The following is a 14,136-nucleotide window of genomic DNA, read 5'->3' on the forward strand; positions in this document are numbered from 1 at the left end:
TTCTACGACTCATGTATGTAAAATATTTGTAGCATTGCTATCTTAGTAATGCAGGGAAGGTAGGACGATAAATTACAGCTGGGCTGTGCTGACCATCATTCGCTAATTGTTCGTCACAGTACAAAACTCGAATCGGAACTTTAGCTTGTACACTTCCGAATCTTAGGATTAATCCTGTTGTTATCTTAGTTTGTAATGGAGATATTAAAATAAAATTGTTATTCTATATTCATTGATTATTAAGTCTTACCACCAGCGAACAAACTATAAACTCTTTTAAGTTATTAACTTGATCTCAACAATGAAAAGGAATCCACAAAAATTTGGTCTCTACTTCTAAATTTCATTACCCTTAAAATTTTAAAAATTCGTGGATTATTCACGGTATGTAGTGGCACTACCTTGTGACAATAATGTGATACTAATTGGCTAGTTGTTTGGGTACTGTATTGTAGATGGCGATAGTAACTAGTTCCTGCGCGTAATTTCTATGTAATTAATTGAATGTTTAATTTTTAATAAAAATTATCTTATTCTCGTCATTATATAGTCACTTATTAATTACTACTTTTTACATTTCATTAAAGATAGGTATTTCATAACAAACTTAAAAAGCACTATCAGCTGTCAGTGGAAATGTCAGATTAGTTATGTCCGCTTGTTTACTTTTAAAGGTTGTTACAATTACCGTAAATATAATATTGTTGAATATAAAATAGTGTCCTGAAATATGTGAAAGCTGAAAAGTTACAAATTGTGTGGAGTCATTCGTCTGCACATAAAGCTTTGAAAGAGAAAGAGTAAATGAAGTATTATAACCTCAATATACGCTTGTGTATCAACACTGTACTCAACACTGTATGTTATTTGTAATAATATATTAGGTAATTTCTCCTATCTATACAGAAATATTGTATGAAAATTGAATTAAAATCGTTGTGCTTAATTTTATATCAAAACGTTATTAAAGATAATCTATAAACATGAATAAGAAAAAGGTTATAACATTTGGGAAAATCACCAAGGATTTAAATCAGCCTCCTCAGAGTACAGAAAATATAAGCACTGGATTTGGCACATTCGGTAAGAAATTACCAGAAACAAATGTAATTAAAATGAATGAAATCAGACCAGAAGATGAAGAAGAGACTCAGAATCTAAAGGAGGTTATGGGTATAACGGGTTTTGGTAAAAAGGCTAAATCATTTGATGTACAAGAAATGTTAGAGAACATTACAAAAACCATTCATAGTACTAAAGTTGCTGCCACTGAGAAAGATAAGGACTCATCAGAAATTATTGATAAATCCTCAGAAGAAGAATCTACAAATACCCATAAAGATGACAGTGATGATGATGATGATGATGATGAAAGTTTCATTGGACCTCCACTACCTTCTGATCTCCAAGGTACATCAGGCTCAGCAAAAATATCAAAATCAAAAGAAAATGAAAACGATAGTGACGAGGATGATGATGAATCTGACACAGAAGAATCACAATTGAGAGATAAAATTCCATGTACTCACGAAGTCACAATGACTCATGGCACAAAGGCAGTGACTGCTATTGCAGCAGATCCATCCGGAGCAAGATTAGCATCTGGTTCCATTGATTACGATCTTTGTTTCTGGGATTTTGCTGGTATGGACTCAACCATGAAGAGTTTTAGGACATTACAACCTTGTGAAAACCATCCTATCAAATGTTTACAATACTCTATGACTGGTGATGTTATACTAGTTATTTCAGGCTCTGCACAAGCAAAAGTTTTAGATCGGGATGGTTTTGAAAAGTGTGAAACAGTCAAAGGAGATCAGTACATAACAGACATGGCACGCACAAAAGGTCACACAGCAGGATTAAATTGCGGGAGTTGGCATCCATTTACAAAAGAGGAATATTTAACCTGTTCGCAAGACAGCACCTGTAGGATATGGATTTTGTACAGACCACGTGCTCACAAGTATCTAATAAAATGCAGAGCGCAAAATGGAGTCAAAACCATACCAACTACGTGCGCCTATAGCCGTGAAGGCACAGTAGTCGCTTGCGGTTGCGTAGACGGCTCTATACAAATGTGGGATCATAGAAAGAACTTCGTGAATCCATCGTTGATTCAGAGAAACGCGCACGCACAAGGCTCGGAAATATCGAGTTTGAGTTTTTCTTATCTCGGACACATGTTGGCAACTAGGAGCTGCGACGACACATTGAAACTTTGGGACTTAAGATCGTTCAAGTCACCAGTCTTCGAAGCAAAGAATCTATATTCTCGGTACGACACGACTGACTGTATGTTTAATCCGGACGATTCGATTCTGATCACAGGAGAATCCTTGAATAAAGGTCAAAGCACTGGTAGAGTATTGTTTTATGATACGAAAACTTTTGAGCTGATTAATGAAATAAGTGTAACAAATTCACACGTTATTAAAACGTTATGGCACCCGAAATTGAATCAAGTATTCGTTGGCTGTGGAAATGGAATAGTTAAAGTATACTATGATTCGAAGAAGAGCTTGAGAGGTGCAAAATTATGTATCGTAAAGACGCATCTTAAGCAAAAACACATTGAGGTGATGTCAACCCAACAGATCATAACACCGCACGCCCTTCCATTGTTCAGGCAAGACAGACCTAAGTCGGTTCGTAAACAAATGGAGAAAGATCGTTTGGATCCGGTTAAATCGAGAAGACCTGACTTGCCAATCACTTCCGGTCAAGGTGGAAGAGTTGCTTCCTCCGGAGGAACCCTTAGTTCTTATGTAATTCGAAACTTAGGTCTAAGTAAAAGAATAGAAGACGATCAAGACCCTCGAGAGGCAATCTTGAAATACGCAAAACAGGCGGAGGAGAATCCTTATTGGATTGCTCCGGCATATAAGAAGACTCAACCGACAACAATTTTCCAAACAGATGATCCGGACGGAGCACCAAACGCAAAGAAACCAAAAACTTGAAGAATGTACGATAATTCGCTTAATATTCAAGCATTTACATTTCCGTGTAATGTATGACGGAAATTTGTTACATATAATAAATATAAACATACATTAGTAAACATTATCTGCGTGTAAATTATGCTGGTGGTATTTCCTATTTCAAATTGAAATCGAAACGTAAACTTTCTACGACGAAACCGAATTTATGGGGGTTAGTAAAAAGGATTCGAAAGACGGGAAAAGTTAGGTCTATAATTTCCGGAAGCTGTGTCGATCCCCGTGGTGATCGTGAAATCGACCCATGGAACGTCGCCCCGCGAAGCAAGCGTGCACAATGGTGAAGCGAATCTCTTGGTAGAACGGGGAGGAAATCGAGGACCCGAATCTAAATAAATCGATCAGTAAATAGATCGAGCCTGCTTCCTACTGTTTTGCGATTGGATAGCAAGGGGAGCATGAGACGAGGGTGTTGGGGGGAGAAGGGGTCGCGTATTTGTGGCGTTCGAGTCGGCAGTTGCGATCGCCTTCTGGCAAACTTTATCGTGACACCGTTTTGTGCGTGTACGAGAGTTGGCCGGTTCGTTCGATCGGTTGGTTCCGCCGTAACCGATCGATTCGCTTTCCGCGCTCGATGAAACCAGTGATATAGTAAACTTACCTCGGTGTGCAAATTACACTGTGCGTCCGTGGTGCATCGTTCCCAGCGACGATCACGTCCACGATACTCACTGGCAAGTAAACGGAGAGGAAGGCGATATTATTGAGCAAATTCACGCGCCGCTAGTACTATATTCGTTTCGGGCGACGCGTCCGGCCACTTCCGCGTACATACTACGAATTCCTCGCGGCCGCCGTCGTCGCGTTCTGCCGCTACCGTGTTTTTTTGCTCGTTCCGTCTCTTTTTACGCCGCGAAAACCGAACACGTCCGATCCGATCCACTGGATAGAAACACACTGACTGTTAGGATCATAGGATCCACGACAATGACCTGCCCTCCCTTCCATCGCGCCGATTCGACGACCTTTTCGACCATACAAATACCTGCACGTTATCAGAAAAACTGGTTTCGTCGTAAACCGCGGATTCGCATATGCGTCGAACCGAAACTGTTTACAATATTCTATACACATTGTCGCTCGAAAGTGTGGAACACGTTTTTGTTTTCATTCATTCGTAGCCTTTAGTCCTTCAGATATCCGTAAGTAATGTCTCTTTCATACGTTCCGTTTGCAACGGAATGCGTATTGTACGCATTACATGCAAACCGGAAGATGTTATCTATTTAAAGAGCGAAGGGTGCTCCACATTCTTGAACAACAGTATCCATGTTCAACAACGTACACTTTGTATTTTCCTTTCGCGATTGTTTACGGGAATATTCTGACGTAGCCGCTAGCAAGTATTCGATGTGCGCATTTGCTATCGAATGTTCCAGAGCTAAAAGGGACAAATCGGTGTTACGTAACGAGGGTGAATTTTATGGGAGTGTATCGCGATATCGTCGACGAATAAATTCAAATGCGTTCCGGAACAGGAAATCGGAAGTTACCAAAGCAGATGGTCGTTAATTCGCGCGCGAACGCGATCATGCGCCAGGATTCGAGGCTTCCGGATTTGAATAGAGCGGCTCGGAGCACGCACGCAATTTAGTACGATCGACGCCGCCGTTCGAGGAAACTCAAGCTCGTAAATAAACGTCGTAATTTAAGCTCGCGCTCAATCCGTTTCTTTCGCATTACATAATCGATTGAACGCGTACACGGAAATCCCTGTTGGCATCGAATTCACTCAGAAATGAGATCCACGGTTTCAACTTGCTCGCGAATGCATGATTTTCAGATGTAGAACAGCATGGCTGTCAACGTCAAATTCACGAAATTCGACAACACACCATGGGGATTTCGATTGGCGGGCGGAAGCGACTTCCCGCAGCCACTGACTGTCATCAAAGTACGTATTTTTTGTAACACTGATTTTATGCTATTCGACTGTTTTTTTTTTGGTACATATATTTATGATGAAAGGCAGTATCCATCAAAGATCATGCAACGAACTATAACACTTTTATATATACCAATCATTGCCGATTTCTTGTCGTGGTCGACAATTACGTGTGCATGCATAACAGTACGAACGGTTGCCTACTTTTAGGAGGCTGATACCTTGTCGGTAAGGTAGGATAGATTCAACCCTTTCTGCCAGGTTTCTGTACTACCAACAGTCTGCAATGGATACACTTGTTTATGCAGACTGGATTTATAAACAAATTAATCTTTTATTACAAAAAACAACGTAAGACTGGGGAACAGTTTTTACGGTTTTTTATGATATTAGTTGTCGTATTGGTATCGGTTTAAAAAAATTTTGCTATTACACATGGTGATCTAATTGATTGTCGTTCAGCAAATAACGATTTATTTATTGAATAAAAATTCGGTAAGAGTAGAGATCGATCTAGTTTGAAACATGTTTTTGCCAGGTGACAGAAGGATGCCTCGCGGAATGCATGGGCTTGAAGGTCGGCGACGTCGTGGTCAGATTAAACGACCAGCCGATCAGCAGTTTGACCCACGGTCAGGCGCACGAAGAACTAATGCGAGCGGGCAATAATTTTGTTTTGGGCATCCAACGGTACGTACTTGGCGTTCCCCACGAATAAAAGAAATCAACTTGTCGACGGAGAGGCTCTCGCCGAGTGCCGGAAGTTGATCACTGAATTAACCGTGACAACAATTGCATGCCAATGTCAACGACACGTTGCATCGTCTCGATTCGCTTGGACCGTGAAGCTTAACTTGAACTACTTTTGCTTGCCGAGAATTTTATTTCGAATGCTCGCCGGTGATTCATCGGGTTCGGTCCACGGTGTCGCGCGCCCCCCGGTATGAAATTCCGCCTGTCCGTTTAATAATTTATACGGAACACTTGCCCGTGTTATTTTTCTCCGGGCGGGGAAAGATTTTCGAAAATTATGCGTATCCGTAACCGGTGTCCCTGTGCACGGTCTCGTACATTATAATAATACGTCGGGGCCAGAATATCCCGGCGTACGGGCAACGTGAGGCAACGAATTGCAACACTTATAAATAGGTGACCCAGAATGAAATCTGTTTATCATTGGTCGGCGATTTTATTGCTGGCATTTACACTGCGCGCATTTGTTCCCCGAACCCTCATTACCCTTTCGCGCGTGAACCGGCTCAGAGCCGCCTAGGCCTTCGAAAACCGAGTTAAAATCGTCGCCCGTTCCAATTCCGTTCGCCTAGCCGCGGAAAACTAGCCGCAGACCGATATCGTAGAGGCACACGCCACCGTTAACCTCGAGAAGCTATTTAACCGACGGGATTGTTGCGCAGAGAAGAAGATCCCCTGAAGGCTCTGGAGGGGCTGTCCGAGGAGAACATCGTTCCGTACAAGATTCCTGTAGGTACCTCGCAGCAACCATCCAAGTTATTCATTGTGAAATAACCGTGTTACTTAAGAAATAACTCAGAACCGGCGACAACGATCGCCTGGTTTCCCTCCCGCCCCTGCCAAGACTTTTAATGGCTGTTGACGACGTGGTAGTATCGTTTGTTTAGCTCGCAGACCTGCCGCCGGTATTCCCGGAGCAGATCTTGAAGGAGGAGACGGTGATCGAGCGGTTCGAGGAGATCACGTGCGAGGAGAAGCGGCTCGAGGAGGAGGCCAAGCCAGAAGTGGAACCGCTCCCGGACAAGCCAAAAGACGAGAACAGCGAGATCGTGCCGAATCAGAATCTCACGGACGACGAGATCGCTCAGTTGATTCTCGAGGAGGAGGAGCTTCTGGACGACAAAGGAGTACTAGGGTATAAAGATCTTTGTCGTTTCTTCCTATGTACCGTCTATATTCCCCGATCAATTAACACCAACACATTCTCGGGTTACGTTATTTAATCTATTCGTATCACCGAGATCTGATTTTAGTTTTTTCTCACGTTTCAGGGTTAACTTTAAGAAACTAAGACCACGGGCGACGGTATTGAAGCAATCAAAAGTGATCGAAGAGTTGCAGAGTCTCGCGACAGCCGAACCGCCGTTGGTCGAGCAGCTGAAACGCACCTCGGTGTTTCTGCAGAAACCCCAACGACCGATACCGGTGCCCCGTAAGAAGCAGGAGGAACAAGAAGTGGTCGAGGTCGAGACCTACAGAGTGGTGATAAAGAAGCAGAAGAAAAGGACTGTGACCGATCGTCTGCTGGAGAAGGGACTGCTTAAACCGGAAGACGAAAAGACTCCGGAGCCCCCGACTCCCGAGGTAATCATGGACAGTAGCGAAATGGGGACAAAAATCGAGGAATACGATTCTTCGTCGGTGTCGTCGATCCTTCCGTCGTACCCGCTCGAGGATCATTCGTGCTCCAAGTACCAAGAACAACTCGAACCGACCGCCACGGTGTCCGAGCTGTTCGTCACGTGTCCCGAGCCGCGGATCGAGCTCTACTCGTGTCTATCATCTGTCGACATCGAACTCGAAGCTCCCGCGGACTCGTTGGTGCCGGAAGTTGCGCCGGTAGAATTGTCGAAACGCCGAGAGAACGTAGCATTAACGCGACGGCCGTCGAATAAACGGAAATCGAAGGGATTCTACACACGGGGCCACTACTTCCGAAGGTGTCTATTCGGGAACAAAAGCCACGGGGACGCTAAGAAACCAGGGAAAGTCAGGTCTTCGTTCAGAGAACAGCTTCCTCACCAGGGAAACGACGTCGGAATTAGCGCCAAGTCGAGCGTTCGCAGCGATGAACAACACGAGGAGGAACGTCCACGTCGCGATTGCGTCGTGAAATCTTCGAGACCCAGGATCAAAGGTCGTTACCTCGAGACGTATTTGAAGCGAGAGGATAATTGGATGAGACGTATGGTCGACGGGCTCCTCGAGAAACCCGATAGCTTTTCCTCGAGCAAGCTGTTCGATAGACTCGTGTCGAACAGAGAGATTTCATTCAGACGGACCCGTTACGCGGAGAAAATTCTCGTTCGTACCGTCCAGTCTGTCGCTGTTCGTCTTCGTTCGGACATTCTAACTTTCCTCGAGCAGGGAGGCTCGATGGACTTATTGAACCCGGCGGAATCGAGGTCTCGTATCCGCAAACGATTGTACTTCAAGGGTCGTTATTTCCAGCGTGTCCTATGGAAGAATATCGTACGTTTGATGAACTACTTCAAGGGTATCTCGTTCACGAAAGATGCCCCGCGTAGAGACAGAAGGAGGAGTTCGACGATGATTAAAATGAGGGGTCGTTACATGGAAAAGTGTTTGTTCGAGAACGGTCTGTTCGATTCGCGCGATCGTCCGGCGACACGTCCGTCAGTCGTTTCTTCGAAGCGAAAACTCTTCGTTCGTACACGATACGTCGAGCGTATCTTGAAGAAACACTTCGAGTCACTTGGCTTGATCGTGCAGTATATTCGTCGCCAGATTCTCCAAGGTATTTCCGATTCTTCCGTCTTCGCTCCAGAATGTTCTTCGTTGAACTCGCGCCAAAACGAAGACGAACGGGCTCTTTCCAATCTTATTCGTTCCTCGAAAGACTTCATCGCGACGGAGGTGTTCCATCGCGGAAGTAGGCGTCTTTCGAGATCCTGCCGAGCCAGCGTTTCCGCTGGTTCCCCGAGTTTGTTGAACGTTCTCAGAAGCATCGCTCTCGATTGGCTCCCGACGAAATTCACCGGTGGACTGACCGATCGGCCGATCATCGAGAAGAAAGCGATTCAGGAGGGCGATCGCGTCGGTCGTAGGTTGTCATTCGTACCGACGATTCTCTACGAAGGCCTGACGAATCGCATAGGCGTCGATTTCACGAGACTAGTCGCGTACGCGTTCGTCCCTTGTACATCCATCATTCTGCTCTACATGTACAAGTAATCGCCACCCGTTCGACGGTCAACCGATATCGGGACGCTTCGGACGGCACTATTATAATGCTTATTATTGTTTAGATATAAAACGACGTCACTTGTTCTAGGACATCCCTAACAGACGCTAAATCATCATGGGCCATCTGTAAACGTATAGAAAAAAAAAAAAAATGAAACTGAAACGGTGTTCGTCGTTCGTAAAGTGTGTGTTGTATCTTCTGTCCAGTGTAACCGTAACATGTTTCTCGTGACTAGAGGCCAATGTGTACTTGTTCCCGGGGCCGTGGAGTCGGATAACGAGATAATTTTCGGTTCTAACCTTATTAATGATACCGTGACGATCCTTAACCAGAGCCCGATTTTGTCTTTTTCTTTTTTCTGATCGTTCCACGGTGCGACCGAACATTTTTGTCACCCGGCCCCGCAAGTACACGTAACCGTAGTACGTACTTATTACAAGCTCGGAAGTGATCGCACTCGCACGTCGAATTCATTCGCATCTAGTCTTAACGAGTGTAGAGTAGAACGTTTCGAATCTCGCGTTATCATGCACGCGCAGATCGATGCATGTATAATGATGTCTATCTTACAATATACTCTCATTGTCAATGTACGCACAAACAAAAATGGATTGTCGAGAAGAAAAAGAAAAAAAAAAAATAAGAAAGTACGTTCGAAATAAAATGCATATATCTGGATGCACCCAATGTGCCAGAGTAATCTCGATAACCCTTTAATGCCAACGATCGAGAGAAGCTGTGTTCTTGGGACGCAGCTGTCTCTACGTCCGGAACGACGATTTATCCCGATATCCTATCCGTTCTCCGGAAACGAACACGAGTACTAAAATCACCGTGACGAACGTAACGTACTCGTAACGATAACGATCCAACCGAAATGCGCATAGAACAGAATTTTTCGAGAGAATATACCATACCGGTTAAGTAAACGGTTCGAACTATCGAGTATCGTTCCGTGCCTCGGGCAATGGCCGTGAATAGAAGAAAGTCGAAGGAAAGTTCTGTGTGCATTTCAGTCCCGTTTCTTTGCACGACCGACCAAACAAAAATTCTCCATCATCCCACGGATCCCCTATTTCTGTAGCTATTTGTCTGAATTTAGGCGACACCGTCGGCGACCCCAGATCCAGGCTGCCGATCGGATCAGGAACGCGAGCCCGAGTCGCGACCGGAATCAAAGGCGGAATCGTTGAAACCGGGGGATAGCGAGACCGGGCTGCGATCGGAAGGGACTGTGTCCTGCGACGAGGAGAACGCCGAGCAGGAAGCTTCCCGTGAGGAGATCAGCCAGCACTCGACGCGAGAAACTGTTCTAAACGAAATCGAGAGAGAGATGGCAGACGTCGCGTCGAAGGTCGACAAAGAAAAGATCAAGGAGCTGGTCAGCACGGAGATCGACCTGGAGAAGCAACTGGAGAACGTTCAGCGACAGCTACTATCGTTGAAGCAGCTACCGAGCGAGATCGAGAGCCACTTGAGAATCGTCTCGGAGCAACTGCAGATGATCATGCAGCTGAGCGGCGTGCAGAACGGCGCCACCGCCAACAACGAGCAGCCGTCGTCGAGAGGTAAAAAGCCTCGCTGGCTAAGATCACACAATTCTCGTAGCAGATTTCGCCTCGATCGGTATCACTCTCGGGGTTTAGCCGAATATTTTCAAATTTCCACGCGTTCGAGAGCGTTTTGAAGCGATGCCAAGACGTGTCACGTCACGAAGGCTCGCCTGCGTGTGTCCTCTCGCGGAGTTACGCGCCAGCTCGTTAACGACATTATCCGTCTTTCCGTCGCGCGCTCGATAATTGACGCGAGATTAATTCACCTGAGTCTCGACTTTTACGACGATGCTTCAGAAACCGACGAACGATGCGAGGAGACGAAAGAATCGGAGGAGGAGCACGAGGAGCAAGATGAACACGATGAAACGGAGGAACAGGACGAGACCGACTTCACCGAGGATTTCTCGTACACCGCGTATTACGACGAGCAACAGCATCAACGGATCGTCGAACAGACCGTGGAGGAGGAAGAGGAAACCGAGACGCAGGAACTGGAGGGAACTTTGTCGGTGAAGAGCGAAGAAGGCAGCAGAGTGAAGAAGTTTGTCGTCTCGTACGAGACGAAAGTTATAAAGTCGCCGAGCCCGGCACCGTCTCACGGTAAATATTCTCCCGTCTTGTTCAAGAGTTTCTAGACTAATAGTCCTGTAATTCGATACTCGAGCTACAAGACAGGATACTCATATTGTCGAACAACTTGTAGGAAGTTTCGAACCCGATCCAAAACTATCGCCAAAAGATCAAGTTATTCAGGAATTGCAGGTATTCTGGAAACCGATGTGGAATGCATATGTTGTGCACGTCTCCGTTATTCGTGTACAGCTCCTTTGGGATTTAGTACTTTTTAATCGCATCAATATTCTCGTGGATTCCTCCCGTGATTGGCGCACGGAAGAGTAGTCCCTCCAACTTCTGTGCGTGTCCCTGTCTCTTTTTCTCTCTCTCTCTCTCTCTCTCTCTCTCTCTCTCTCTCTCTCTCTTTCGATATTCCCATGAAACTCCCATCGAGGGGTTTAATAACCGTCCATTAAGCGTCTCCAACTTCTCCGTGATATTGTGCGTAAAATGTCCTCTCCGAAAGTTCCCCGCCGATGGTGTTGCCCTTGAGTTTAAAGTCCTTAAAACTTCGTGAAGTGAAAGTATTCGTGTCACGCACGTACCCCGGACGTTTTAGCGCGAACCACCGTGAATTCCTTGGTAACCCGTGTCACGAGCATTCCTCAAAGATAGAGGAAAACGTTCATTTTCAATGTTCTCCTCTGATGTTGGTAACACGACTGACTGTTTGCGGATTTTACAGCAGAAAATGCAGAACAGAGGAAGGAGATCCTCGCAGGATCTGTGGCCGCAGGCTAAGCAAGTCGAGCTGACTCTCGGCCGCAGATGGAGGTGTCCGAATGATTTCTTCAACGACGAAATGATCGCCGAGGTGCTGTCTTGCCAGGCGGAAGTTATTCGAGGCAGAGCCCTAGGGTAAACATCAAGTTCTTCTTCTTCTTCTTTTTTTTTATTCTCATCGGTTCGACGCAAAACAGATCCCAGCCCGTTTCAATTAGCTCCTTTCACTCGAAATCAGGCGTGAGTCCCCCCTCCGGCTGACTCATCGCATTCTTGGGGCACCGATGATCTAGTGAAACGTATGAAAGTTTTTCTTTCATTCGTGATACCGCCGTGTGTACAAACATTCTTTCGTACGGTATAGAAGATCTAAATCAAGCGCGATTAATCATCATCCGCGACGAGCTATTAGTAGCCCCTGATCATTATTATTGTACCGCGCAGAGTCAACTTTAAGAAGTACGAGAAGACGAATCTGCCGAACTACGATCACCTAATGAACTCGAGCGTGTACAAAATGATTCATAAGATGGACCGGGAACCGAAGAAGGGAATTCCAGCCAGACCCGCCAAAGTGAACGCCGCGGAAGACATAATCGAGAGGGTTGTACGTAATCGTTATACGATCTTTCGATCGTCTCCAAGATACCAAAGTTATCTCACGCCCTGTTTATTTTTTCCATACGTTCCAGAAATCTCCAGCGCTGAGCGTCGCGGACGACAGGAGTACCCGAAGCGTCAGTCATTAAACATACAAGGACGACGACGAAAGAAGACAAGAATTATTTCTCTCGGATCCGAGAAGCTGTATAAAACTAAGATGAATACGTGCGCTACGACCGAGAACATGAAATACAAGTGTAACGTTAATTATTATTAAGTACGTGTGCGTGTCGCATATACATGTTTCCAAGTGAAACTGCATTGTCAAATTCGTTACAAAAGATTAAGCGTTAATAAAAGGATTGAATCTTTTTTTCGTAAACCGCTGTGCAATGGCACGATCGTTGGCATTCTTTACAACTGTGCATCCCAGCATTGAATCGGCCCAACCTTCCTTCCGGTACCGGTACGAATCCATCGATCAATTTCATTTCTTCGTCGAGATCCAATACTTCTTGGATCCACTGACCTCTCCATGAGATCATAAATTATGGATCATCTCGTTCACCTGCAACCACGTCTCTGGTTCCTGTCCCGAAAATCCACGAATCTCCCGCGAAATTCCGTGGCTGAGGAAGAAGCGCTGTTTTCATCTGGGTCACGTCTCTTTAGATCCTCCCGTGTTGACGCAACGAGGCCGAATGACAGCCGGTGTTCCACGCAAGATCCTTTCGCGGAATCGGATGTCCGTGGATGATTACTACTAGCTGACCGAACGGATGAGTCGTTCGCGCATACTTTCACCTTTCCGGTGTTTCCGCGGCTCTGTTGCGTTGACCGTGTCCCCGTGTTCCATGTGTCCCCCCGCGTGTCCCCAGCATGCGTACGGGAGGCTGAGTCACTTCTGCTTTGTGGCCAACGAACGTTCTTTCTCCTCCTCCTCCTCCTCCCTCTTTCTCTGTCCTCCCCGCGGTGGTCGTCCCGTGGCCCCAGCCACCGAGAACGTGACGTCGGTCCCGAGCAATTTATGTAAAGCATTCTAGGCATGATTCACGAACTAGTTCGCGCCCTCGTGACCGCCACCAGCGCAGAAAATGCAGTCACACCGCCTCGACACCGACGAAAATCACGAGGTTCATCCGCCTCTACGTTCGCGAGACGCCGCGATGTGCAACACTCGGATAAAGCGTTCTCCCGAGGCCCTCCACGTTACATACATACACCGACATCGGTTTCCAGTCACGATCTAACAATCTTCGGGCGACAATCGATCAAAGTTCCCTCTCGACGGGATGTTAACGGACTCGCTTGCAACCGGGGTAGCACGCTGACGGAGCACGGATAGGCTCGCGACTCTTGGCGCCTGTTAATCGATCGATCGTCCTTCCGAATCCAATCGCGAATGAAATATGGCAGTGAGGGTATATATTTCATGGGCGGATAGTGTACCTGGCAAGGTGCTTCGAGACACCGGGAGCAATAGCAGAAGGTGGAGCGGCAGGAATCGGAATTGTTCGTGGAGGAAAGGTCGACGTCGAAGGACAGACTGAAGTATCGAGACCACCATCGCCGTTGTTATAATGCCCTTCCTGTGTACGTTTACCAGCTTGGTCTTCGCCAATATTTTCAGCGACCCCTTTTTCCAGTTTTTCCCTCTCCACCTCCTTTATTTTAAATCGTTTCAGGTCCATCGTTTCCAATATGTTTCAAACGCTTCATTCTGAAGAGAAAATAATTTACCCGTTCAAGGTTACCCGCTACCCTTGTACAATTTCGTCATACCGTATACCC

The 14,136-nt window shown here is 45.9% G+C and overlaps 2 protein-coding genes across 2 annotated transcripts; both read left to right on the forward strand.

Moving 5' to 3' along the window:
* Positions 1-983: 983 nt before the first annotated feature.
* LOC107192848 (gastrulation defective protein 1 homolog) lies at positions 984-2,963 on the forward strand. The gene has a single exon (XM_015582190.1). The coding sequence runs from the start codon at positions 984-986 to the stop codon at positions 2,961-2,963; it is 1,980 nt and encodes a 659-aa protein (XP_015437676.1).
* Positions 2,964-4,797: 1,834 nt separating this feature from the next.
* LOC107192813 (DNA ligase 1-like) lies at positions 4,798-14,061 on the forward strand. Its single transcript, XM_015582149.1, has 11 exons — positions 4,798-4,896; positions 5,426-5,577; positions 6,303-6,369; positions 6,528-6,775; positions 6,912-7,224; positions 9,951-10,428; positions 10,699-11,004; positions 11,108-11,166; positions 11,705-11,877; positions 12,187-12,349; positions 12,435-14,061. Exons 1-11 carry the CDS (start codon positions 4,798-4,800, stop codon positions 12,489-12,491), a joined length of 2,115 nt encoding a protein of 704 aa, XP_015437635.1. The 3' UTR covers positions 12,492-14,061.
* Positions 14,062-14,136: the final 75 nt, after the last annotated feature.

The sequence above is a fragment of the Dufourea novaeangliae genome, unplaced genomic scaffold (genome assembly GCF_001272555.1).
Source record: "Dufourea novaeangliae isolate 0120121106 unplaced genomic scaffold, ASM127255v1 scaffold445, whole genome shotgun sequence".
Classification (NCBI taxonomy): domain Eukaryota; kingdom Metazoa; phylum Arthropoda; class Insecta; order Hymenoptera; family Halictidae; genus Dufourea; species Dufourea novaeangliae.